The 26542-nt window shown below is 48.5% G+C and overlaps 1 protein-coding gene across 1 annotated transcript in view; it reads left to right on the top strand.

Annotated features, from left to right (window-relative positions):
* The first annotated feature begins 3905 nt into the window (after window positions 1-3905).
* The window catches only part of ncor2 (nuclear receptor corepressor 2), a 77240-nt gene continuing 54603 nt past the window's right edge, over window positions 3906-26542 (top strand). Inside the window, 3 exon segments of the mRNA XM_084690875.1 lie at window positions 3906-4087; window positions 18855-19050; window positions 21201-21313. Of these exon segments, the coding sequence (XP_084547001.1) occupies window positions 18946-19050; window positions 21201-21313 (218 nt within the window). The 5' untranslated portion in view covers window positions 3906-4087; window positions 18855-18945.

Below are 26542 nucleotides of genomic sequence, written 5' to 3'. Positions count from 1 at the left end.
AGCTCGCTTTCATCTTGGTTGTTGTTGCTGGATGAGAGATTAACACCACCTTCTCCACAGTAGTCATCTGTGTGATTTAGTACTCAGCCCTCCCCCCTCTGCATGGCAGCAACAAGAAAGTCTGAGCTACAGGGTGAATGGAAATAAACATTTGACAAGAAGAGCTGATAACAATTCTATTGTTCAAATGCTCCATGACTATGACAACAGCAGGGTTATAATCCATGATTTACATTTATTTCCAGAGAGATAAAAGTTATTGTTTTGCTTTTGTCAGTTTGGTGGAAAGCTATGTGGTAGATGTATTGTTTGCGCTGGCTTATCTTTTCTTTTTTCTTTTCAAATTCCTCTCCTGATCCTTACCACAGCCCACACTTCCAACCCTCGTCGACACTCTCTCTCTTTCTTACAGCTCAATATATTTATTGTATCCGTGATGAAAAGTGTCTGAATTATGATTCACATGCTTCTGCAGTTTACACGATTTTCCGCCTGAGAGAAAGATGGAATACACTTTTTTTGTGTGTATTTTTTTTTTTGTTCAATTCATGATGAACATTAATGTCACAACTGTTCTATTGGAATCTCTCCAGACAAGGTTCTCTCTGCTTGGCTCCGCTAGGCAACATGCAATCCAACAGATGGTCTGCTGAGTAGAACTCCTTGCAGAACTGTGCCACTGCCAATTTCATTACAGGGGTTCAGTTGGAATGCTGTCAAGTGTGAATATGTCTGTCACGCCCACAACAGGCTCATTGATATTGCCCGCTTTCACAGAGCAATCATACTAAATATAAAAAAGTCATTTTTATATAAGCTCATATCATCTGTATTATCTACTACGAAATGATGTGGTAAAGAAACAACACTACACTAATGATTTGTTACTCATAGTTTACTTTCATGCCTTGCTGCATTGTAAGATCATCCTACATTATCTGTTAAATGATTTAAAATGCATCTTTTTGTTTCATCTAAAAAACATGTGCTTTAGTGAGACTGGAATGAATCAGTTCACGTATCACACTGCTAAAAAGGGAAAACAGGAGACGCGAGTGTTCTGGCAACTGTCCAGGTGCAGACAGACAGTGGAAGTTGGGCTGGAATTTCAACAATGCAGGCAGTCATTGAGTTCAGTGTTATGGTTTGTTTCCTCTGCCTCTCTCTCTCTCTCTCTCTCTCTCTCTCTCTCTCTCTCTCTCTCTCTCTCTCTCTCTCTCTGTCTCTCTCTCTCTCTCTGTCTCTGTCTCTCTGTCTCTCTCTCTCTCTCTCTCTGTCTCTCTCTCTGTCTCGCTCTCTCTCTCTCTCTCTCTCTCTCTCTGTCTCTCTCTCTCTCTCTCTCTCTCTCTCTCTCTCTCTCTCTCTCTGTCTCTCTCTCTCTGTCTCTCTCTCTCTCTCTCTCTCTGTCTCTCTCTCTCTCTCTCTGTCTCGCTGTCTCTCTCTCTCTCTCTCTCTCTCTCTCGGTCTCTCTCACAGATCTTCTTTGTTGTGGTATTCTGAGTAAAGGAAACCAGTTTGTGCAGTCTTGCAGTTGCAAGATTCATTGTTATCTGTCTTTCAAGGAAGGAAACACATTTTGTTTTTAAGTAAATAAACATTTTTCTGTGTTCAATTCTTCACTGGATAAAATACAAATCTAATACTTCAAATAGGCTTACACCATATGAAGAAATAATTATTTTAGGAAGCTTGACTTGACCCTCGTTTAGTCTGTACTATATTAGATAACGGACCTGTCAAAATGAATTATGTCTGTGCCTTAGATGTACATCAGTTCGAGGAATAACCTGGCATATAATTATTCTCACACTAAATATAGAGACACCCTAAAGGATCTGTTACCTATATTTAAAACCCTATTACTTTTTGGATTGGAAGACCTTGTGTTCTATGAAATTTGATATTTCCTTAAATGTAACCAACAATTTAATACTTTGGGTGTGCCATGTCAACAAAATATTAGCTACCATTGTGAACGACAACTGACATTGTCAAAACTGTCTTCCTTTGCACATGAACCTGTGCTAAAATAAATTATGTTTTCATGCTAATCAGTTTACCTTTATCCACTCAAGTGTTTTGATGCAGTGATGCAGACTTGTGTTCATTTGAGGGACTTTTTGTCATGAAACAATATGAAATCAAAGCTGGTTCTTCACTGGTGGGGGACTCAATTAATCTAGTGAACTCCTGCTGTCACTGTGTCTCTTGAGACTCAGTCTTCTCTTCCAATCAGGGTTCACCTCCACGCTCCAGTCTTTCATCCACCACATTTCATCTTCCTTTTCTTGATCATTTCTTTGAGTTAGTAAATAATTGCCTATGGGGTGGTTCAGTCGTGTCGTACTCAGGAGTGGATGCCCTTAATAATTTGAGGATCGAACGCTCGTATGAAATGTGTTGTCTCCCCCCAATGAATGCGTTTTCTCTGCACATTTTCCAAACAGTTCTCCTACTGCAGTCACCATTAGCGTACAGAACTCACAAAAAGCTAAGGACGACACCGTTTCAGGTTTAGGGTTAGTCACAAGAGCAACACAATGGAGTATACTTCGTCCAGATGAAAACCAGCTGCAGTATCAAAACGGGTGAAAACACTTCTCCTTTATCACTGAGCTGACTAATTGGGCATGGCAAAGATGGGGGATAGATTACTCTGACACACGCCAGAGTCCAGAAAGCCCAGCTGAAGTAAACAGCCCTCTTTCCTGCTTTGTGACGGGTAGATGGAGAGATGGTGGTTATACTGGTGTTTATGGAGGAGGGGGAGGGGGGGGGGGGTCTCCCAAACCACAGAGCTGAAAGGAAAACACCGGAAAGGAAAACAATCCCATCTAACATCATGGAGCAGGCTACAGCTGAAATGTACTGAGAGAAAACCCCTCCTCTAGTGTCACAACGCTGAGTATGGTAAGAACAATGTAATACACATGAATGCACATTTCATAGTAACGACTTCATATGAAAATGAAACTTGGCTGCGCCCATTAGTGAGGAAAAAGATCTGTAATGAAAAGGTCTTTCTTTCAGTGTGGAAGTAGGACATGACTTCATTCCATCTCGAGAGATTTATCAGCTGAATGGAAACTGCTATTTATTTGTGTTGTGGTGGGGGTTTAAGTAGGTGTGCATGAGAGGCTAAATGTTTCAGACCATTAGCAGGGCACTGGCCTTTCCAATGTCACCTGCTAAGCTCACCACATGGGATGCTATGATTTCCAAAAGACTATTCTTCAATGTAAAGTCACTGTATTCTCAGCTTGTTCCCTCACCGGACATCAAACAGCACAGACGACCACTTCCTGGAGTGTCACAGTACAAAGAACGACCCCTGGAATCTGCACATGCCAGGATGAACACGCACATGAAAAGTGCTTTGTGTGTGTGTGTGTGTTGGAGAGAGAGCGGGGAGTGTGAGAGAGCGAGACAGAGAAAGAAGAGTGTGTGTTGAACATCAATATTCAAAAGCGTATACCTTTTGAAAGGCCCAGTCTTACAAAAGGTATTCCCACAAGTCTGTCATTTGAAATGCCAATCAACTGTATATACCTTAAAACTTTCTGTTGACTTTGGACAAGATAAAGATGGGTAAGTGGAAGATTATCGTTTACTTTTCACTCATGTAGGAAGTCACTGAGGTTGGCCAATCAGACTGATAGGAAGAATATAAACCTGACAGGTTTACCAAAATTGTAGGCTATTTTAATAAAGTACAATCCCATTTTGAGAATTTACTAAACTAATTTTTTTCTGGATTTATTGCGTCTTTCGTGTTTGTATTGTAGAACAGTCTACTTCCCTTTGGCCTACTATGCTTCTTTGCTTGAGAATGAGTTCACTTGAGTGAGAGCTCGAGAACATGCGCCCTATTGAAAGACGAATCTAGAGAGGCGTTTCAGCACCATTCTCTCAGGGAGTAGAGAGGACCACTGAGCGCTCTTGGAATAGACACGACATTTGGCTCGAGTGGAATCAACGACAACGAAAACTCCTATTTCATGTGGATTACTCCTGGAAAGGGAAACTTGTTTGAAAAGAGGACATTAGTTTATCAACGAAACTTATAAGGACTGGAACGTACGCTACAGTAAGCGAACACTGTCGTATCTTATGGTTTCTTTCCTTTTGGCTAAGGTTAGCTAGGTATTAAGCTAACGTATGGGATATCATTTGTTAGCTAGCTTTTCGGTCTAGGCTGAGCGCAACGTACCGAATATTGTGCTGGGTGGATAGCGAGCTAGTTTCTCGCTAGCTGACAAGCTATGGTTTGCATTAAGAATGATAGCTAGTACGCTAACATGAATACATGCGCCTACATAGTTAAATAACAAATCAGTCTCGCGAACGAATACCTGTCACGTGTAGCCAGTAGCCTTAGCTAAATAGATAGCTCTGAGCCCAGATTGAGTCAGTGTTAGCTGCATTGCTAGTTAGCTAGTCTAACGTTAGCGACAATCGCTAAAGCTACCTCATTGTAGCAAAGTAGGCTAACTGTTACATTAGATACACTTGTTTGAAGTCATATGTTGTCCCGCGGTGGTTCTAATGGGTTTTCGCAGGCGGCATTCGATTAGCTGTCTTAATGCTATGGAGAGACCTTCGATTCATTGCAACTCAAATAAGCATAGCCCCTATTGTAAACTCAAAGTTCCAAGTCTGACTAGCTAGTCACCAATCAAAGGTGTGAGTCATGGTTCTGTTATCGCTGAAAATTAATAATGACCTTCACTACGAAATGTCTATTCGATTAGTTATGTAGTTGTACCATAAATTTGTATTTTTTCCAGTATTGAGCAGTAAGACATATTGCTATATCTCACAATATAATCACATACTTTGTTTACCGGCCATGCAACGGTAGCTCTCATATACCCTTGACGGCATTCTGCTCTGCCGGTTTGGGTAGGTCACATGACTTTTCAAAACCGTAATATAATAAAACGAGTATTCGTAATACAACACTAGCTGTCTAACGACAGTTTTTTACGTAGTTGCATACATGTTATTTTATATTTTAGGATGGTCAGTAGACTCGGGCAAATACAGTCACCCCCTTAAATAAGAACTTAATTTTTGTCAAACGCGTGTCGATTCAGGACCCGTGATTGACGACGTTGTTGTTGTGTCACCCCTGCTTACTATCGCTGTTTGGCTCGATCCAACTTGCTAACGCGTGCTTGGACTGGTGTGCTGTTGTTTGGCAAACATCGCCTGATTGAAGTGTAGACAATAACGATTGTTATACACACACTCCTAACAGATGTTGTATCTGGAACAATAAATGTGTTACTACAGAACTGTTGGTATATGACTGTGGTATAACAAAAACATTTTTTTACGTGAATGACATCCATATCCGTAACATTGTTTGACAGATTCAGATTATTTAAGATTTTAGTTTTACACTTAAGGGCCTAGATTAAGTCATCCCATTCTCTCCAAAGCAGTAGACATAAATCAGAAGCTTAGATCGATCAGATGCAATCCCACCGCCTATTGAATAGGACCCCAACAGTGAGGATGAAGCTAATGTATCAACATAATAAAAAAAAGAGCGTTCAATCGTGCATGATTTTTTTTTAAATATCGCTTATGAGTTCAGGCCGCCTGTGTTAAAAAGGTCAAGCCAAGGCTTTCTGTAGTGGTATTAAATGTCACAACTCTTCCCTTTCTTTAATTACAGTAAGATGCTTGAGGGTAATGAGCTGCAAATGTCATTCAGATATTATTTAAATACACTGCAATGCTGGTGGTTATTACCCACAGCTCCGCACAGTGATTTCATCAGTAAAAAACGGTTCTCTGGAAATGGTTGTTGTAGTGTTGCTCGGGTTGGTCTGTGCCTGGGCACAGCGTCAAACAGATCTGTTTCTGCGTTCTTGCTGCATCACAACTTTCAGGACCAAGACAGTGTCTCATCAGGGATGACAGATTTACTGGGCCTGTGCGGGAATGCGTCGTTTGAAATCCCACCCTGAAGTCCAGGCCCCCTCTATTGAACAGGATCTGCTGGTCCAAGTGAGGATTAAGATCACCAAATCTGCTGCTGATTGTGGTGAGGCATGAGGTGGTGGAGTGTCTACTAAGTCCTCGGGTCACCTAGTCCTCGAGTCATTCAGACTCAAGGCTCACTTGTGTTTTATCCGTCTTATTATGCTGCTGTGAATGGAGTTTGACAGAGCACGGAAAGGGAGAGATCTCTCCTGTGCTCTGTGTGGTCTCAGTCCCGATAACGAAACCGGCGGCAGTTCTGAAATACTGGATGATTGGTATGAATAGTCTTCCGTCTGAATAGTCATCCTCGTTTTCAAAACCGGGGGTGGAAGGGAATCAGATCACCGTGAATGAGAAGGGAACAGTCTGCACCTTCTCTCTGAGTCCACGGTATAAATCACCTAAACTGTTGCTTATAGTGGAGTGGGGCGTGTGTGTGTGTGGGGCGTGTGTGTGTGTGGGGGTGTGTGTGTGTGTGGGGGGGGGGGGAATCTGCGCAACACCACATAATCTAAAACAAGTTCACCACTGAAATGTGCTTAGTGTGTGAAGAGAAAATTCTGTTCCATAAATAGCGGTGTAATTGTTTAGAGAAGAGAAAGAGGTGGAGAAAGAGAGAGAGAGAGAGGCAGAGAGAGAGGCAGAGAGAGAGGCAGAGAGAGAAAGAGAGAGAAAGAGAGAGAAAGAGAGAGAAAGAGAGAGAAAGAGAGAGAAAGAGAGAGAGAGGTGGGCGGGGGATGTTGGTTTACACTCTAAACTTAACAGTAAGTTCCTCATGTCACAGCAGGTCAGACAATGCTTCCAAGCTGAGCTATGTGTGTCGGTGTGCTGCCAGTGGCCTGGGAGGTTGTGCTCTTCCTCTGAATGGAGAACACATTATTCCACTTACCAGTCCATTACACTCTCCTGACTGGCTTTCAAATAGTGACTGGCTTTCTGTTGCTGGTGTCTGCTCCGGTTTTTTTGTTTTGTGTTTGACTTGGATGAATCACGGAGTAAGATTTAGCACCCTACTTAACAAATGTTAGATCTGCGAAGCTTCAGAATCTGCTTGCACTTATTGAACTCAACCTTATTTTCAAGAATTTTAAATAGTATACCATGCTAGTTTGGTGTATGTAATTGTTTTGGGGGTGCATTGTGACATGCATAACTCAGGGGTGAATATGAAGCTGTTGCCATTGAACTGCCTTCCGACCTTAATCTTTTTATTCACTCTTCTTGCTCAGTAACAACAGATGTCTGGCATTTTTTGCTTGTCAGATTCCTAGTTGACTGCACCTGGTACTGTAGATTTCGTGCAAGGAGAATGTTATGGTTGACTCCAAACGGTCAGACAGTGTGTCATGATCGAGTGCAGCTGGAACAGAGAGATGCCTCTAAGGCAGCTCGAAATGAAAGTGGCATTAAATTAGACACCCTGACGTTACCTGGCTTGATGTAGTGCAGATATCTAGCTGGTGCTCACTGGAAATAGCCCTGGTCACGAGAAGATTGGACGCTTGATTACAGCGTCGCAAAGGCCTCTCACCTAATGTGTGAAAAGCTGGTTCATCCATGCTTACACTGTCTGTGAAATGTAATGTTTTCTTTGAGATGATGTTGCAGTCACGTGGCATCCTATCTGTCTGACCTTATCTTCAAATGCCACTCATTTTTACCCTTCGCAAAAGTCACATTTGATCAGACAAACTCCTGCACTGTTCTATATTCTAGATATTCTATATTCTACTCCTGTGCTTTGATCCTTGAAGTTCACGCGTACCTTTCTCACACATATTTTCCATCAGCAACAGAACACATTATCCGTAACAAAGGCTTTAGTAATATGAACACAATGCTCATTCTGTGGTGCCTGTTTTTCAATGTGTCACTGCCTCCTAATTGAAAATCTTATGTGAGTGACACCTAGTTTAAGAAGCCATTCAATTGACTAATTCAGATTATGTCCTGTAAGCTGTAACTTCTTAGATAACGTGATGAATAAGGTTTTTTTTAACAGGGAGTGACTGTCTGACTGGAAAGAGCACACCACACACACACACACACACACACACACACACTCTCACACACGTGCTCCATAACAGTCTCCAGCATGTTTAGGACACAGTTGTGGAACTTGTTACACAAAAGGGGAGATGGTGGAGGGGGGCTGGGGGGCCCAGGGGTTAATGGGGTCTGGCGGCGAGACTGATCCTAACCCTGTCACTATGCGGGGCTCACCAGGCCTAGACCAGGATTTATGGAGAGGTTTCATTAGAACTCACCGGCCAAAGGGCTGCTTTTGTCTGGGGGGTCGAGGCCTTCAGCTGGTCCCCAATAGACATGAATAAAAATGGAGGCGCTTCCTAGGATGCAGATATGGGGCAGATGTCACAAGTTGCTCCCCATCCCGTCTTGTTTGTCCTCCCCTGATCCCACAAGAGATCAATACTGCACTATAGCCTGCACTGATTAGAGAGGCACAGTGTAAAAATGAGGGGGTAAAAATGTCAGTCACAGCTTTTACGGCAACGGAGAAATGACTCCCAAAAACCCGGGCCTAAAAGCACTCCATCAAATGCTGAACGTGTCGTGTAAACCTTGACTCAACACCACTGTGTTGTGAAGTGGGAAGAGGTTTTTCTTAAGTGCTGAAAGTAGGCCGGACTGCAGACATTAAGATGATTTGAACCCCTCCCCCCTTTTTTTCCCGTTGCAACTGTCTCTGGTCGCTCCTCTCTGGCTCAATGAAAACAAAAGGCTGGAGAAACCATTTCCTCATGTAGTATGGGGGTGTAGAAACTCCCCTTATCTTCCACCACACAGTTTCCTGTTGTAGTGCCATGCGATGGAGACAGACACGAGTAGATAAAGTCTTTGTTCGGAGGGGTGATTGTGTGCAACGGTCCACAACGCTAGTGTCAGGTAGTTTGTCCTTGTTGGCTCCAGTGTTGGAGGTTGCCTTGTGATGTGGCTGTTGGGTGGCCCCAAATAAACGGTTGTCAATTTCAGTTCTCTCTTCTAACCTTTTGGTGTTGTCGACCTTTGTTTGTCAAGGCGCAGTCGTTACCGTACTGCACATATGGATCTTGTTTTTCCCTACCCTCTAATTAGTCATTAGTCATTTCGAAGGAATTTATTATTATTATTTTTTTATACCGTTGTGCTCGTCGCAGGACAATCCTCACCAACCGGGGAGACATTTTCTGATAGTTTTGTACTGTGACTGACTGTATGGTCAGTCAGTGAGACACGTACAAACATACAGCGAGACACACACACACACACACACAGACGATTAACAGAGATTAGAGATGGCTGTGTGGTAAGTGATTCACTTGACTCTGTTACGCAACACACATGACAGCGTTTTAGGACATGACTCTTGTTTGTGTGAGGGCTGGAGCTGGGGGTGGAGCTATATTTAACCTTGTGATTAGCTCGACAGGGAAGCCTGTATGAATGCTAATGGTCTGGAGTTTATCCTAAATTAGTGGGCCTGTGTGTGTGTGAAGGTACAGTTTTGTTTTTCAGTGTCTGGTGTGAATGTATTGGTCTGTGAAGGGACGTGGTGTAGATTTACGTAGGGGGGATTAGGTGACACAGTAAAAGGTATTTACAGGTTCAGTAACAGATTATGATCTGTGCTGGGTTGCATGCAAATTGCGTTTCATTCATTGTTTGTGTAAGCCTATATTTAGCAGCCGTGCGCGATAACACCCACACGACATACATGCATGCGGCTCTCGTACGCTTTGCCGTCGGCAGTAAACCGAGACACCCTGGCAGGGGCTGTAGCTGCCATACAGAAGAGTATTTTCAAAACTGCTGAATAATGGATCAGTGAAGAAGAACCAGGTCAGTCTGGGGGAGAGGGGACAGCAAAGAGCTCTTCTCCCTCTTATACCCCTTCCCCTTAGGGCATCATGATGTCAGAGCATCCCCCTCCTGTTCTGGAGGCGTGAACAGGGAGCCTTGAGGTCCAAGCCTCTGGCTTTGTATTCCCGTCTAGATACGCGGTGCTGTTACCGTGGCGTCCCGGTGGAGCTGTTGCGGGCGTTTGCGTCGAGAGAAGGCCGTCAGAGTGGCTGTGTGTGGGTGTGCGAGGAGAGCGCTAGCTCTTGACTACACCAGTGTGTTTTGGTGGAGTGCCCGCGCCTCCATGGTTACGGGGCTGTTGAGGCCTAGTGTGAATGCCTCGCCTCCGGACCCTACCATAATACCTCCAAGTCTGGGCCTGGGAGCCGGGAGGGGGAGGGGGTAGGAGGGTCTTATGTAACCCAGAGTGGCTAGCTCAGGCTGGGGCGGCGGAAGCGCGGGAACAGGCAGGAAATCTAATATGTGCTTTGCCTGGGCTCCACAACCTAGATACAGCTGCAGGACTAACTGGAACCACATCTGGAGAGACTGGCTAGCCTCGCACTGTTATCTCTCATCATTTGTTTGGGACATCCTATCCCGATTATGTTGTATGATTCATTTAGATAGAAAGCCATTTTGATAAAAATCTCTCCACGGAGTTTAAACCAATTTTGCCCAGGTGTAAAGGAGTCAGGACTCAAAAGAGGCCAATAGTTCCATCTTCTGTTTATGTAGCATTGGACGTGTTTACAATCCCACCTTCTGTATGGGACAAAACCTTCTATTAAAGGGACCTTCACCTACAAGGACTCTGAAGTCATTGACCCGATGTTTAATCGAAAACACTGCTGAGAACTCTGTTTTGTGCGAGCTAGCATGCATGACCTCTGAGGCTTGCGGTAGGGTTAAGGTACGATTGGATTGTATCATGCTGTAATGTGAGGTGTCACGTTCTGTGCTGGGTGTTTGTGTTGTGGTTTGATGTAAGGTTCATATCCTTTCTGAGAGTTGAGCAGAGGTTAGCCCGACTAGGTGTGCTGCAGGTTTTGTAAGTAACTAATCGAGTTGTTGTTGAGCTTAAAATTGGTGCTGGCTGTGTTGACTGACCCACTTCAAGCCTTCTTCCTCGCAGTGGAACGCAGTGTTAAACTCGTGATGTGAAATGGATTTTGGGGTGGGTACGTGTGTCGCAAGCCAGCAGACGCACTCAATCTTTATCTCACCCATTTAGTCTCTCGAGCTTCTATTTAATACCTGACATTACGGCTTCATTTCCTCTCCACTCATCAGTCATTGATTTAGTTTCTCGCCTAGTTGGCCAATAGGACCTCATTATTTGACATTTCTAATATGCCAGAAGGTCTGCAAATGATTATTGGATTTAAGGATTTTTGGCATTCCTTTCATAATGTGAAAGTTGTTCTTTTTTGGAGGGGGCTGGCTGGCTGAAAGGAGACTGGCTGCAGGCCAGCTAATATTGAGGAAAGCCTTCGGTTATTTTGTTTAGCCTGCGTGTGATGATGACCAATCGCTGTCCACTGCCCTCATTCTTATTCATCAAAACGGTGCACAGGCTATGATGCATGGAATGCTTTGAAAATTGGAATCTGGCTTAATGAAAGCAGTGTTCTCAGTTCCAGATTTGTTTTCTTTTTGGGACTTAAAAATAAATAAATATATATACATATATATACATATACATATATATATATATATATATATATATATATATATATATATGTATATATATGTATATATATTTATTTATTTTTAAGTCCCAAAAAGAAAACAAATCTGGAACTGAGAACACTGCTTTCATTAAGCCAGATTCCAATTTTATATATATATATATATATATTTTATATATATATATAATTTTACAGATCTCTGCTTTGGGCTCAATTTGGGCACGATTTTTTATGCAAAACCTCGTACCAAGGCCACTAACGTCAAACAGGTCTGCACCTGCAGGATGTAACTTCTCTTCCGCTGACTGCAATATACACCTCTGCCTAATGTTGATTTGTTTGGATACCCTTGTTTGATGTTGTTCAGAGGAAGAGAGAGCTTAATGCCCAGTGGGGCTATTGGGGGAGGGGAGCAGAGTGGTTTGTGCTGTTCCCTTCCTGACGCTAACCTACTGTAAATGCAGAGTAGTTTCCATTCTCCTGCTGCCAGTTGTGTTTTACTGGATATGGTGCTAACACTGTATCCTCTCTCTCTGTCTCTCTCTCTCTGTCTCTCTCTCTCTCTCTCTCTCTCTCTCTCTCTCTCTCTCTCTCTCTCTCTCTCTCTCTCTCGCTCTCGCTCTCGCTCTCGCTCTCGCTCTCGCTCTCGCTCTCGCTCTCGCTCTCTCTCTCTCCACTGTGGTTCTGATTAGCTGGCTCTTGGCATCTTCCCCTCGTGAAGTTGGCTTGGAGGAATAGCTTTGCTGAAACAAAGAATAGGGATTTATAAACATCTTAGGCCTCTCCCACATAGAAATGCCTTCAAGCTTATGAGAGACTTGAGGCTTGTACTAGACTGTAAGTGATAGACCATACAGTGTTCTAAGTCTTTGCTCCATAACTATGCCAGATCCATTTGCTAAAAAACAAATGGTCCACTTCGAATGGCTTTGTGTTTCCATGGTGTCTGTTTTTAGGCCCAGTGCTTTTACCATCCAGATTGACCTTCCTCCTGCTCTCTGACCTCAGGGCACCTCTAGGGGCCCCTGCTCTGAGGCTTCAATAGATTAATTGCATGGCTTTGTTTTCACGTCAAAGGCGAGGGAGGGAGGGAGGGAGGGAGGGAGGGAGGGAGGGAGGGAGTCTGAGAGCGACCAGCTAACTGGCTCTGCGAGTCAATTCCTTATTGGGCTTTCGGCCTGTAGTTCTCTGAACACTGCCAGTAACCAGCTGTGGAAAGAATTAAAGAATAAGGTGTGACTTCATGTTTTATTTGTCACGAAGCTATTAAAGGGGCTGGCTGTAGTAAACAGCATACAACTAGACTTGTGACTCCTGGTGTCGTGGTATGGCTGAACCTCCAGCAACAAGACGACAGGTAAAATGTGGATGTGCTGTTTTTCTTGTAAAATGTAGTCAGCGCTTTGGCCTCATCGTTTAGGATTCAGAAGGAATAACTGATACTGTAAAGTGGCGTTTGAAGTGGGGAGGGTGTGTGTCACAATGTGTGCTTTGTGTGGCCTTTTCAGAGAGGGAGGGAGGGGGGGAGGGGGGAGGTAGAGATGGAGGGAGAGAGGGAAAGAGGGAAAGAGGGAGAGAGGGAGAGAGGGAGAGAGGGAGAGAGGGAGAGAGAGACTTTGCCGGGGCTCTTTGGTAATGAGGATCCAGAGAAGATAAATCCTTATGAGAGCTGACAGGGTGCCACATTCCTGGTCTCCCAGTCCAAGCACCCCCCCTCCAAACCTCCACTTTACACACTTCCAAAGCTGTTACCAAACCCACAACTGAGGGGCCCGGTTCTGTTCACTCATCGGCCTTCTCACCGCGGTGAGAACGGAGTGGAGAGCCCGCTTATCTGTCCGATACCGAGCGACAGCAGGCAGGATACGACCACTTCCTATTGACAATACTGTTCTCACAGCAATCCATAGAAGTGGGCTTTCTCATTCAAAAGCTGGCACTATGACAAAAAGATTGTCAAAGCCTCAAACTTTATACATGTTTTTCTTTTGAGAGAGAGCTTGACTGATTTAGACACATAATGTGATTGACACTCCTTTAAGAAGACTTCCAGTCGATTGTTTGCGATCGTACTCCTACTGTGCGTGACTTCCCAATACGCATACCACCACACTATGTATGTGTGGTACCTAGCATGCTAAATAGAATGGCAGCATGGGTAATGGGATGCTCGTCGTCTGAGGAGACTCTGAGAGCTGTCGGTGTGTGTGTGCTGTGATAGCTGAGCGCTGCATGAGATTTACTCATCCCTAAATAGAGAAGAGGGAGAGGAAATGTAGGCTAGAGTAGAGTCCTTGGCTCACTGTAGCTTCGGAGTGGAGTTGAGGAGCGAGGGAGAGGCAGAGCGCAGAGTGAGTGGGGAGAGGCAGAGGAACGGAGGTAGTGGGGAGAAGAAGAGGAACAGAGGTGGTGGGGAGAGGCAGAGGAACAGAGGTAGTGGGGAGAGGCAGAGGAACGGAGGTAGTGGGGAGAGGCAGAGGAACAGAGGTAGTGGGGAGAGGCAGAGGAACAGAGGTAGTGGGGAGAGGCAGAGGAACAGAGGTAGTGGGGAGAGGCAGAGGAACGGAGGTAGTGGGGAGAGGCAGAGGAACAGAGGTAGTGGGGAGAGGCAGAGGAACAGAGGTAGTGGGGAGAGGCAGAGGAACGGAGGTAGTGGGGAGAGGCAGAGGAACAGAGGTAGTGGGGAGAGGAAGAGGAACAGAGGTAGTGGGGAGAGGAAGAGGAACGGAGGTAGTGCGGAGAGGCAGAGGATCAGAGGTAGTGGGGAGAGGCAGAGTGAGTGGGGAGAGGCAGAGGAACAGAGGTAGTGGGGAGAGGCAGAGGTAGTGGGGAGAGGCAGAGGAACAGAGGTAGTGGGGAGAGGCAGAGTGAGTGGGGAGAGGCAGAGGATCAGAGGTAGTGGGGAGAGGCAGAGGAACAGAGGTAGTGGGGAGAGGCAGAGGAACAGAGGTAGTGGGGAGAGGAAGAGGAACAGAGGTAGTGGGGAGAAGCAGAGTGAGTGGGGAGAGGCAGAGGAACAGAGGTAGTGGGGAGAGGAAGAGGAACGGAGGTAGTGGGGAGAGGAAGAGGATCGGAGGTAGTGCGGAGAGGCAGAGGATCAGAGGTAGTGGGGAGAGGCAGAGGATCAGAGGTAGTGGGGAGAGGAAGAGGAACAGAGGTAGTGGGGAGAGGAAGAGGAACAGAGGTAGTGGGGAGAGGCAGAGGAACAGAGGTAGTGGGGAGAGGCAGAGTGAGTGGGGAGAGGCAGAGGAACAGAGGTAGTGGGGAGAGGCAGAGGAACAGAGGTAGTGGGGAGAGGCAGAGGAACAGAGGTAGTGGGGAGAGGCAGAGGAACAGAGGTAGTGGGGAGAGGCAGAGGAACAGAGGTAGTGGGGAGAGGCAGAGGAACAGAGGTAGTGGGGAGAGGCAGAGGAACAGAGGTAGTGGGGAGAGGCAGAGTGAGTGGGGAGAGGCAGAGGAACAGAGGTAGTGGGGAGAGGCAGAAGAACAGAGGTAGTGGGGAGAGGCAGAGTGAGTGGGGAGAGGCAGAGGAACAGAGGTAGTGGGGAGAGGCAGAAGAACAGAGGTAGTGGGGAGAGGCAGAGGAACAGAGGTAGTGGGGAGAGGCAGAGGAACAGAGGTAGTGGGGAGAGGCAGAGGAACAGAGGTAGTGTGGAGAGGCAGAGGAACAGCGGTAGTGGGGAGAGGCAGAGGAACAGAGGTAGTGGGGAGAGGCAGAAGAACAGAGGTAGTGGGGAGAGGCAGAGGAACAGAGGTAGTGGGGAGAGGCAGAGTGAGTGGGGAGAGGCAGAGGAACAGAGGTCGTGGGGAGAGGAAGAGGAACGGAGGTAGTGGGGAGAGGCAGAGTGAGTGGGGAGAGGCAGAGGAACAGAGGTAGTGGGGAGAGGAAGAGGAACAGAGGTAGTGGGGAGAGGCAGAGGAACAGAGGTAGTGGGGAGAGGCAGAGGAACAGAGGTAGTGCGGAGAGGCAGAGGAACAGAGGTAGTGCGGAGAGCTAGAGTAAAGGAGTAGGGTGAGTGAGTTCATTCGCAGCGTTGGCAGTGAGCCAGCGGCTTGCCTGTGGGTGTCTGTAGCGTTGCCAGTGCATGTGTTTAGCCTCCTGTCTGGAAGGCCTCGATCGCCTCTCTGTTTATGTCAAAGCTCTTTCATTGTATTGGCTTACTCGACTTGATTCATATTTTTTTTTTGTTGTTCTCTCTCTTTCTCTGAAGGTCTTGTGACTCACTTTAAACCTGTTTTCCTCTATTGTCTTCTCGCTCTGTCGCTCTGTTCTCGGTTTCTCCCTCTCCTTTTCTTTGTATTTCTCTCCCTCTCCATTTCGTTCGCTCTTTTCCTCTTTGGATTGCTTTATTTTTCGCTCTCTCGTTTGCTAACTCTCTTTCTCTCTCTCTCTCTCTCTCGTGCTCAGAGGCGCTCTGGAGGTTTATCAAAGGGGGGCCTCGGAGGAGGAAAGCTTATCTCACCCTCTTTGTCTTCTTGGCCTCCTTCTGCTCTTTGTTGAGCTGTTTCTTACACAACGTCTGTGCGGTGTAGCCGAGATGTGTTTCACATCAGGTTCATCCAAGCGCCGTTTGAACCTTAAACTATGCCCCCCCCCCCAACATGGGATTTGGTTTGATTAAACTCCCATAAAGATCATTGTTTGTGGGCAGTTTTTGAACATCATAACTGATGTTTAAATTGTTAGCGCGTGTGTGTGTGTGCGTGTGTGTGTGTGTGTGTGTGTGTGGGGGGGGGGGCTGCATGGTTAAAATCAGCAAGGCACTCCCATCCATGTTAGGTTGGTGTGAGGCCCAGTGTGTCAGTCTCGTGGCGTCTCCCAGCTCATGTTGACAGTGCTTCTCTGTTCCCTCACCGGCAGGAGGAACAACCCCCAAGGCTTTCACAACCGGGGATTTTTTTTTTTGGGGGGGGGAGGGGGGGTTCAACTGTGAAAATAAAATAGCACTTTGTGCTTCTGATGGAGAGACAGGAAGGAAAGTCAGATACTGACGCTCGTTGTGTTGACAAACAGAGCCGAGGAAAACGTAGAGAGAACGGAACGAAAAGCAGATGAAGATGGCCTCCTTGTAGAGGGTTAATCCTCTCACGATGTGTCCTACTATTTCATCAACTGTTTTGATAGTGAAAGAGTCTCTGGCCTGTTCCCCTTTTGCGTGCATAGAAACGACTCGCCGACGATATTCCTCCCCGTACTATTTGGAAAGATTTGCGACGGCTCTGGAAATGGGCTCACAGCCTCTCCGGATGGATGAGTGCGTGTGTGACTCTGTCTTCAGTTGTACTGGGGAGTGTTGTTGGCCTGTGTCCCGTCCCTCTGGAGGGCACAGGCATGTGGGAAGGGAGCTCAAGCTGCTCCTAGCACAGGCCCAGTCTGTACAGTGGCCCTCCATGTGTGACACACTCACACACACACACACACACAACGGTGAAACCTGAGCTACGAGAGCTTCAGGGTCATCATTCCTGAGAGGCCCAGGGAAATGGCAAGTGTCCTAATGCCTGTTTTGGCAGGGAGTCGATCCTGGGAGTTGATCCTGGCCACATGAGGGGAGAGCAGGCGTAGCCACTACTATCAAAACACAGTTTGGTGGAATATCACTGTGAATGTGTGCTCAGACATAAGAAGCATAGTCCTCCTCTCCTTTCAACGTTCCGGCGCAAAATGGTGCCAAAGTTCCACAGCCGGTCTCTCTGGTGGATGGGCCGAAGGGAGGAGAGCTGGTGGTCATTTAGGATTTCCAGGCGTTTTGAGTTCAGAGTTTGACCCTTGAGTGAAATCAAACTGTTCTTCTGAGTGTCTTGTTTGCGTTTGTAAGTTCTTGATCCGATATTGTGCTCCAGTAGTACTTGTTGGCACTTGTATCGGGGCCGACGCAGCATGGTGAACACTCGTATCTGGTATTGGCATCGCAATTTAACGCTTCCAACTCAGAGTAAACTGACGTATAATGATGCGGCCTGTGAACTTGCTGGGAAACTATCAGCGGAGCTAATTATAGGAGAGCTGATGCCCCGAGAGTATCGGGGTAGCAAGGCAGTCCCACTCCCTCCTACGGCTTCCACAGCTCCGCTAATGTCTCTCAGCTTCGCGTGCTGGTGTTCAGCACATCTTCTCAAGCTGTTAATGAGAGGAAGGAAGTGACTTACGTGCGAAAGAGAAGATATCGCTCGGAAATATTTCCCCTCGCGTTTCCCTCCTGCCAAGCTAGACACGCTTTGGTAGTTGTCAGTTAGACTGAATGCTTTGTAGGTGGCCTAGTGGCAGTTTTTTGTTGTTGAAACATTTCAGTTTCGAATAATGATTCGAAACTCAACAGAAACCCCCCCACCCCTCCCCAAAGGTACTCATATCAGTACAGGACATCAGCCAATACTTTCGTATTCCAAACAAAATATTGGTACTCGCATCGTCCTTAAATAAGAGGGTATTGGTGCACCGCTCTTGCAGCAAACAGTCTCCTCCTCACATTTCAACAATACATTCTCTACCAACAATTTGTAATCAGTGTGAAACTGTAAGAGGATTAGACCTCTCTTGTTCCTCTTGCCTTTTTATAATAACTTCTTCACTCGTGTGAAGGATATGCCATCTCATCCCTCGGCTTATTCCAAGGGGACTGTGGGGGTGTTGGAAAACCAGACGGCACTGGCTCCACTACTTCACAGTGAAATATGCATATGCAGCTTATTCCTAGGAGTGCACACACGGCCGTTTGGTCCAGCGTCCTTGGAGTTCAAACTTCATTCGCGTCGGAAGATCATCCAGGTCTCAACATATCATAGAATTATTGATGGCTCCTGGAGATCCCTGTCAAAGCCCTGGTGCATGTCTCAGTATCAGACTGGCAGGCTGGGTGCTAGAGGGAGCTGTCCGGAGAGTGCATGTGTGAGGAACAGAGGGTGTGTGTGTGAGTGTGTATCCGAGATGGAGGGGGGAGGGCGGAGGGGGAGGGGGGGGGGGAGGGGGGGGTGGAGGAAGATCCGGCTGAGGCTGAGCAGGTGCTGGGTGACTCTTCAAGCAGGAGTGATAGTTAAGCTAACAGCTGCAGGGGCAGTGAGGTGCTGACACTATTATATCCGCACACACACACACACTTTGGTGCAGTGAAGCTGGCCCACGCAAAGCAGCATTGTATCCCTGCCAAACACAATGCAAGATGTTGATTGGTCCCTACGAATACGATATCCGTGTCTAGCGCTCTACGGACCTTAGTCTTACACGAGCCCAGCTCCGGATAAAACTGGTTCGTGGAGATGTTGTTTTAAAGTGACTTTGACCTCAGTCTCATCTGTGCATTCTTCTTCTTCTCCCTCTTCCTCCAACAGCCGCTGGCTACGAGACACAGCCCATGATGCACGCTCCTTCCTCTGCAGCCCCACCCACTTCCTGTCTGTAGAGGAAGCGGCCGCCCCCAGCATGTCGTCGCACCCCCAGTCGGTGCCCCAGGGCCGGAGGGCCGCGGATACCCGCCACCTGCCCAACCCTGCTTCCCTCCCTCTGCAGCTGGCCCGGGCACACACGGTAAGGGTGCTGCCCCGCCCCTCCTGGGCCAAGCGGTCGGTCAGTCAGTCAGTGCAAAGAGGTTTAAACCGCCGCTTCAAGCTGGCTAGCACCGCTACGAACCGTGGCAGTGTGACCCAGGCGTCGAGAGGTCAGGGGAGATTTTGTCAACAGAGCATTACTCTGCACCAGCGGAGCGGCTTTGACCCCCAGAGACCTGCGTTGGGTGTTTTTCCAACAGTAACATTCCTGGGCTACAGTGTTGTGGACACAGCTCTCCACCTTTTGTTAGACGGACCAAGTTAAAAGTTCATGTTGCAACCCCCTTTGTCGGGAGTCGCATGTGAAGGACTCCTCTATTGTGTCCACCCTCATCTCCCAATTATCCAGGGGCCTAGGGAAGGTGGATGAGAGAAGGAAGTATGGCTGGGCTCCTGGGAGCTGGCCCATAACATCTACTGTCTAAGCTTCCATTTGTGGTGTCCCGTGTTGAGAGTTTCTATAAAAACAATGCAGAGGCTACCTCAGTCTTTTGTCGCTTTTCCCTGTTGCAGGCATTCCAGGGGGTTCCAGGCGTAGGTGGATACTAGGGATGCACCGGCTTTTCATAAAGAGAGAAAGCCCCTCAGTGGCCAGATTTCGGTCTCGTTCGATCTAGCCATTATCACAGCAAAGGGAGATCATGTCAGCGGTGTTGAAATACTTCTACGTTTCTGATAAGGACATCATATTATCATATTTGTAATCTGCGGTGTTTGTTCAATTGAAATTTCAGGAGGGGGTATGGTGCCCAAATTAAAATGTATTGAAAAGCATAATATTATAGAATAAAAAAACTGTGTGTATCACTGATGGGACAGTCTGTAGTATTAGAGGCAGGTAGACCCACTGTGTGTATCACTGATGGAACAGTCTGTAGTATTAGAGGCAGGTAGACCCACTGGGTGCATCACTGATGGAACAGTCTGTAGTATTAGAGGCAGGTAGACCCACTGGGTGTATCACTGATGGGACAGTCTGTAGTATTAGAGGCAGGTAGACCCACTGTGTGCATCACTGATGGGACAGTCTGTAGTATTAGAGGCAGGTAGACCCACTGTGTGTATCACTGATGGAACAGTCTGTAGTATTAGAGGCAGGTAGACCCACTGTGTGTATCACTGATGGAACAGTCTGTAGTATTAGAGGCAGGTAGACCCACTGTGTGCATCACTGATGGAACAGTCTGTAGTATTAGAGGCAGGTAGACCCACTGGGTGCATCACTGATGGGACAGTCTGTAGTATTAGAGGCAGGTAGACCCACTGTGTGCATCACTGATGGAACAGTCTGTAGTATTAGAGGCAGGTAGACCCACTGTGTGTATCACTGATGGAACAGTCTGTAGTATTAGAGGCAGGTAGACCCACTGGGTGCATCACTGATGGAACAGTCTGTAGTATTAGAGGCAGGTAGACCCACTGTGTGTATCACTGATGGGACAGTCTGTAGTATTAGAGGCAGGTAGACCCACTGTGTGTATCACTGATGGGACAGTCTGTAGTATTAGAGGCAGGTAGACCCACTGTGTGTATCACTGATGGAACAGTCTGTAGTATTTTAGAGGCAGGTAGACCCACTGTGTGTATCACTGATGGGACAGTCTGTAGTATTTTAGAGGGAGGTAGACCCGCTGGGTGCATCACTGATGGAACAGTTTGTAGTATTGAGGGAGGTAGAACCAATAGATTTGTGTCTCAAGGACGTGAGGCCTGGTGCTGTGTTTTAGCTGATGACTGTGATCACTGTGCTCATGACTGTGCTCCTGACCGTGCTCCTGACCATGCTCATGACTGTGCTGATGACAGTGCTCCTGACTGTGCTGATGACTGTGCTGATGACTGTGCTGATGACTGTGCTCCTGACTGTGCTGATGACTGTGCTCCTGACTGTGCTGATGACTGTGCTCCTGACTGTGCTCCTGACTGTGCTGATGACTGTGCTGATGACTGTGCTCCTGACTGTGCTCCTGACTGTGCTGATGACTGTGCTGATGACTGTGCTCCTGACTGTGCTCCTGACTGTGCTGATGACTGTGCTCCTGACTGTGCTGATGACTGTGCTGATGACTGTGCTGATGACTGTGCTGATGACCGTGCTGATGACTGTGCTGATGACTGACTGTGTTTCAGGAGGTGGGCCTGGTGGACTACCACCCTCATGTGAGGGACTACAGCTCACACCTGGCCCAGCCACACCGTCGCAGGCCCTCTCTGCTGTCTGAGTTCCAGCCAGGGAATGAGAGGTGAGTCACACACACACACACACACACATGTACACACACACGTGCAGCTCTACTCTCCCTAAGCAGCTACTTAATTAACCCCAGGTCACCTTAAACCACAGTCTAGAGTACAGGATTAGAGTTTAGTAACGTGTTATTTTGGCATCCTGAAAAAACAACCCCCCCCCCCCCCCCCCACAAAAAAACCCAGCTGTTCTGTTTTCTCTCGTGTTCCCGACCTCGTGCCTCCCTCCCCCCCTCTCCCCCTCCCCCCCTCCTCTGATTCAAACGTGAAACGGCGGTTTCCTCAGCCCTTGCCTTTGTCATCCGGTGTCCCAGCGCTGGGGGATGAAGGGCTGGAAGGTGCTGTGTTTCTGCCATCTTCAGCACATGGACAGTGGGACAGGCACAGCTTTGTATGTCCTCTCCCTCCCCAGAGACACAGATCTTGTACCTACCAAAGTGCTGTTTTATTTATATAGGCATGCTTTCTCTGAGGTTGAGTGCTTATGAATGATTAATGTGAATTCTATGAATTTTGCATGGCACACTGTGGATGCTCCAGTGCAGTTGTCTTCCCTTCGTTTCCCGCCAGTTGATTGGCATGGCAAACATTCTTTCATGTGTTAAACAAGGCAGGGGGAGTAAAAAGTGAACTGAAATGAATTTCAAGAGTTTCAACTGTTTTCTCAAGAGGCAGGCTGTAACTGGATACCAGCGAGCTCTGAGCAGGCAGAGCCAGGCTGGAAATGGCAACGGCTGACAAGACAGTTAGCCCCGTTGACCTCTGTTGCCAGGGGTAACCGGGGTCAAGCTAATCCCTATCACATTCACTATTCGCCGCCACACTCTCTTCCTTCGCTCCATTCGTCAAAGTGGATCATGTGTCCTGTCCATTTGGATTCCCTGTCGTCCCATTGGCTTATATTGGGCGGGCTGATGTCTAACTGCAGGGCCCTCCATGGCCCACCCTGATATCGAGTGAGTCATGCTAACGCTCAGATTGCTCCGGGGGCACGTAGGCAGACACCATATGGTGGCGTGCGTCGGTTTAGCGGCGCGTGGTTGTTGGTGCCCACGTCTATACGGATCAATCAGAGAGGATTACGGCCTCTTGGGGGTCAGATGGCTGAGCGGTTAGGGAGTCGGGTTATTAATCAGAAGGTTGCAAATTTGATTCCTGGCCGTGCCAAATGTAGTTGTGTCCTTGGGCAAGGTGCTTCACCCTACTTGCCTCAGGGCAATGTCCCTGTACTCACTGTAAGTCGCTGTGGATAAGAGCGTCTGCTAAATGACTACATGTAAATGCACTGCCTCTGCGCCACATCAGCTCGAGAGATTCAGCACGTCTCTGCGTCTGCCTCTCCATGCTCACGGAGAGAGACGCATCGGGATCGTCAGACGAGAGTTTGAGCCGGAGTGCTCTCTCTGTTCGTGGGGAGTTGGAGCGACTGTGGGACAAACTGCAGGAAGGTGTGTGAGGAGAAACTCTCCGACTGGCCAGAAGCCATCTGCTTCCAGTCAGCCAGCTGACTCTCTGCATCGTGCTCTGATGTGCCTCCTCAAAGCACATTCTCAGCAAATGAGCCAGTCCTTGACAGTCCACACTGATTTCCTGAACTGCTCTTCTGAAAGACTCCCTTCCACGGCGTGCTTTTGGTTAGCCATCAGGATTTCATTGTGTCCTCCCGTTGGGTTCGGGTAACATCGCAGGAAGCGAAGGTAGTCTTCTCCTAGCCCTCTCTACCCCAGCCCTCTGTACTCCAGCCCTCTGTACTCCAGCCCTCTGTACTCCAGCCCTCTGTACTCCAGCCCTCTGTACTCCAGCCCTCTGTACTCCAGCCCTCTGTACTCCAGCCCTCTGTACTCCAGCCCTCTGTACTCCAGCCCTCTGTACTCCAGCCCTCTGTACTCCAGCCCTCTGTACTCCAGCCCTCTGTACTCCAGCCCTCTGTACTCCAGCCCTCTGTACTCCAGCCCTCTGTACTCCAGCCCTCTGTACTCCAGCCCTCTGTACTCCAGCCCTCTGTACTCCAGCCCTCTGTACTCCAGCCCTCTGTACTCCAGCCCTCTGTACTCCAGCCCTCTGTACTCAAGACCTCTGTACTCCAGCCCTCTGTACTCCAGCCCTCTGTACTCCAGCCCTCTGTACTCCAGCCCTCTGTACTCCAGCCCTCTGTACTCCAGCCCTCTGTACTCCAGCCCTCTGTACTCCAGCCCTCTGTACTCCAGCCCTCTGTACTCCAGCCCTCTGTACTCCAGCCCTCTGTACTCCAGCCCTCTGTACTCCAGCCCTCTGTACTCCAGCCCTCTGTACTCCAGCCCTCTGTACTCCAGCCCTCTGTACTCCAGCCCTCTGTACTCCAGCCCTCTGTACTCCAGCCCTCTGTACTCCAGCCCTCTGTACTCCAGCCCTCTGTACTCCAGCCCTCTGTACTCCAGCCCTCTGTACTCCAGCCCTCTGTACTCCAGCCCTCTGTACTCCAGCCCTCTGTACTCCAGCCCTCTCTACCCCAGCCCCAACCCTCCACCCCAGCCCCCTCTACCCGAGCCCTAGCCCTCACAGCTGCCTGGACGGCTGAGCTCCTGCAGAGGATGGTGGAGAGACGCTGGAGGCAGGGCGAGCGTGGCAGTGCTGGATGATAACACCCTGCTATCGCCACGCAAGATCGGTTCTCTGCTCACGACGGGGCCCCAGCCAAGAATCGACTAATGGAGCTGTTATTGTATCGTGTCACCAGACCACCTCTGCTCTACCCAGCCCCCCCCCCCCCCCCCTACCCCCACACCTCTGTTCCCCATTCCCACTCCTGACAGATCCTCCCCAGGGATCAGATTATGTTTCATGCATAAGCTTGGGGGAAGGAGGGGGGGAGTAATACAAAAAAAGAGAGCTTTCTGATGTGATTATGTAAGTGGCAAGTCTCTGTGTAAACCAGAAGAAGACTGTGTGTGCGTGTCTGACCGCGTTCGTGTACGCGAGAGAGAGAGAGAGAGAGAGAGAGAGAGAGAGAGAGAGAGAGAGAGAGAGAGAGAGAGAGAGAGAGAGAGAGAGAGAGAGAGAGAGAGAGAGAGAGAGAGAGAGAGAGAGAGAGAGAGAGAGAGAGAGAGAGAGAGAGAGAGAGAGAGAGAGAGAGAGAGAGAGAGAGAGAGAGAGAGAGAGAGAGAGAGAGAGAGAGAGAGAGAGAGAGAGAGAGAGAGAGAGAGAGAGAGAGAGAGAGAGAGAGAGAGAGAGAGAGAGAGAGAGAGAGAGAGAGGTTGGGGAGGGCGGCCTTCACAGACCATCTGGGTGTTCGTTTTTGGCACCTATTTTTCTTCGCAAACGCTGTTTAAGCAATTACACAGGAGAACGTCCACAATCTATCCACCCGTGTCAAGCTGTGACTCTCTCGGCATGCAGATTCAGCATTGCGTAATGCATCACTCGTGTGTCACCTCTGCATCCCCTGGCCTCTGGGGAGGGGACGTCAGACTGGGTCTCAGTAATTAGACCTAGCCCACCTCCACTGGCTCCCACCGCGTCGCATGTAGAGGTAATTACACCCAGCCCGCCAGCGCTGGCCAACAGCAGGGCAGAGCAGCGCTCCGGGCACGCTGGCACGGAACTCAACCACACAGTCGGCCATTGTGGCTCCGGACCAGCAATTATGGTTGTGTTTCCCCCAGCTCTCTTCTCTGCGCTTAGAAGCCACTTCCATTTGGAACTGGGCAGTTGTGTCACTGCTGCCCCCCCCTGGCACCAGCGCTGGGGGCTGGCAGAGAAGAGGCGTCCTCTGACCCAGCTCTCTTCCCATGGGGGGTCAGATGGCTGAGCGCTTAGGGAATCGGACAACCAATCAGAAGTTTGCCGGTTTGATGCGAAATGACGTTGTGTCCTTGGGCGAAGCACTTCAAGCCTACATGCCTCGTGGGGGAATGTCCCGGTACTCATGGAAGTCGCTCTGGATAAGAGCGTCTGCTAAATGTAAAATGTGGAAATGTTTCCAGCTCTGGGACCCTGCCCTCACCCAGGTGATCACACGTCCAGCTTGGACGCGCCCATGCGGACGCCCAGCCTCTGGTGAGGCCGTGGCCTCTGGTGAGGCTGGATGGTCTGGATCTGGGAGGAGGTTTCTATAGGAGGCTCCCTCCCAGGCTCCCTGAGGGGAACACTCTGGATGCCTGGCGTGGTTCGGTCCAGCGCCTCACAGGCAGCAGATCATGACCTATCACGTTACACCCCGACCTCCCCCCCTCCCCCCTTTCCCATCCATAGCTGTGGTCCTGTAATTGTTTGCATTCCAGCCCACCCACAGCTGCTCCGGCTCTGGGGTACTCGACTGGGGTGGAGAGAGGGGGGGGAGGAGGAGGAGGAGTGGAGAGAGGGGGGGGAGGAGGAGGAGGAGGGGTGGAGAGAGGGAGAGGGGGTGAGGGGTGCTGTGAGGGGTTCCAGACTCTGTTGTTGTGGTGTCAGGGTGGGCCTATTGGTGGGATAGCCAGCGGGAAGAGGACTTTGTTCCCTGTCGAAGCGTATCAGTTCCAAACTACGTTACACTGTAATCAATGAAGTGCATCAGCGTTGCCACGACTTGGCACTGTTTGTTTGGGTTGTGTTTGACCTCTGTTATACATTCCTGTCTGCTGGCAGATCATCCACTACCAGCTCTTAATATGTCTAGGCTCAATATTTACCCTTTATACCCTTATAATTAGGTCTTGATACGTAAAGGTTTGGGTTGCTTTGCCTCTGTTTGAATCGACTTTGTGTGGCTAAATCCTACTCCTACTTTAGGACTAGGCTTAACCCATGTCTGAGAAACTGGGCCACGATGTTTGATTTAGCATTGGAAGGGCCTAGGCCTATAGTTTAGTATCTTCCTGCTACATTTGGATGGGTTTAAACGTGTCTTATTAAGAGGAGCACAGCAGTCCTAGCAGTCCTGATGATTGACGCAGCAGTACGGAGCCATGGAGTGCGTCGCTCTCTCAGCTCTTGTTTAGACCGTACACCCCGGCCCTTTGAGCGGGAACACCTGTCCCCATGCCACAAGTCTTCTCTCAGGTGCTCTCTGCTCCTGTGGTGAACGGACGCCTCTTCCTGTCGCAGCACGCCGAGGTGTGAAGTAACACATTCTACTGTATGACGGGGGGGTGGGGAGAGGGGGGGGGGTGGGATGTTGGCAGGAAACACAGCACTGATCATCTCTCAATGTTCCTCCTCTCAGAACTCCTCTACAGAGTTAGCACATGGACTCTGTGGAGTTTCGGACC

Source organism: Hypomesus nipponensis, chromosome 24 (assembly GCF_054491055.1).
Source record: "Hypomesus nipponensis isolate SF chromosome 24, ASM5449105v1, whole genome shotgun sequence".
NCBI classification, from domain to species: Eukaryota; Metazoa; Chordata; class Actinopteri; order Osmeriformes; family Osmeridae; genus Hypomesus; species Hypomesus nipponensis.
The sequence above is the reverse complement of the archived record's forward strand: the minus strand, read 5'-3'. Positions and strand labels throughout refer to the sequence as shown.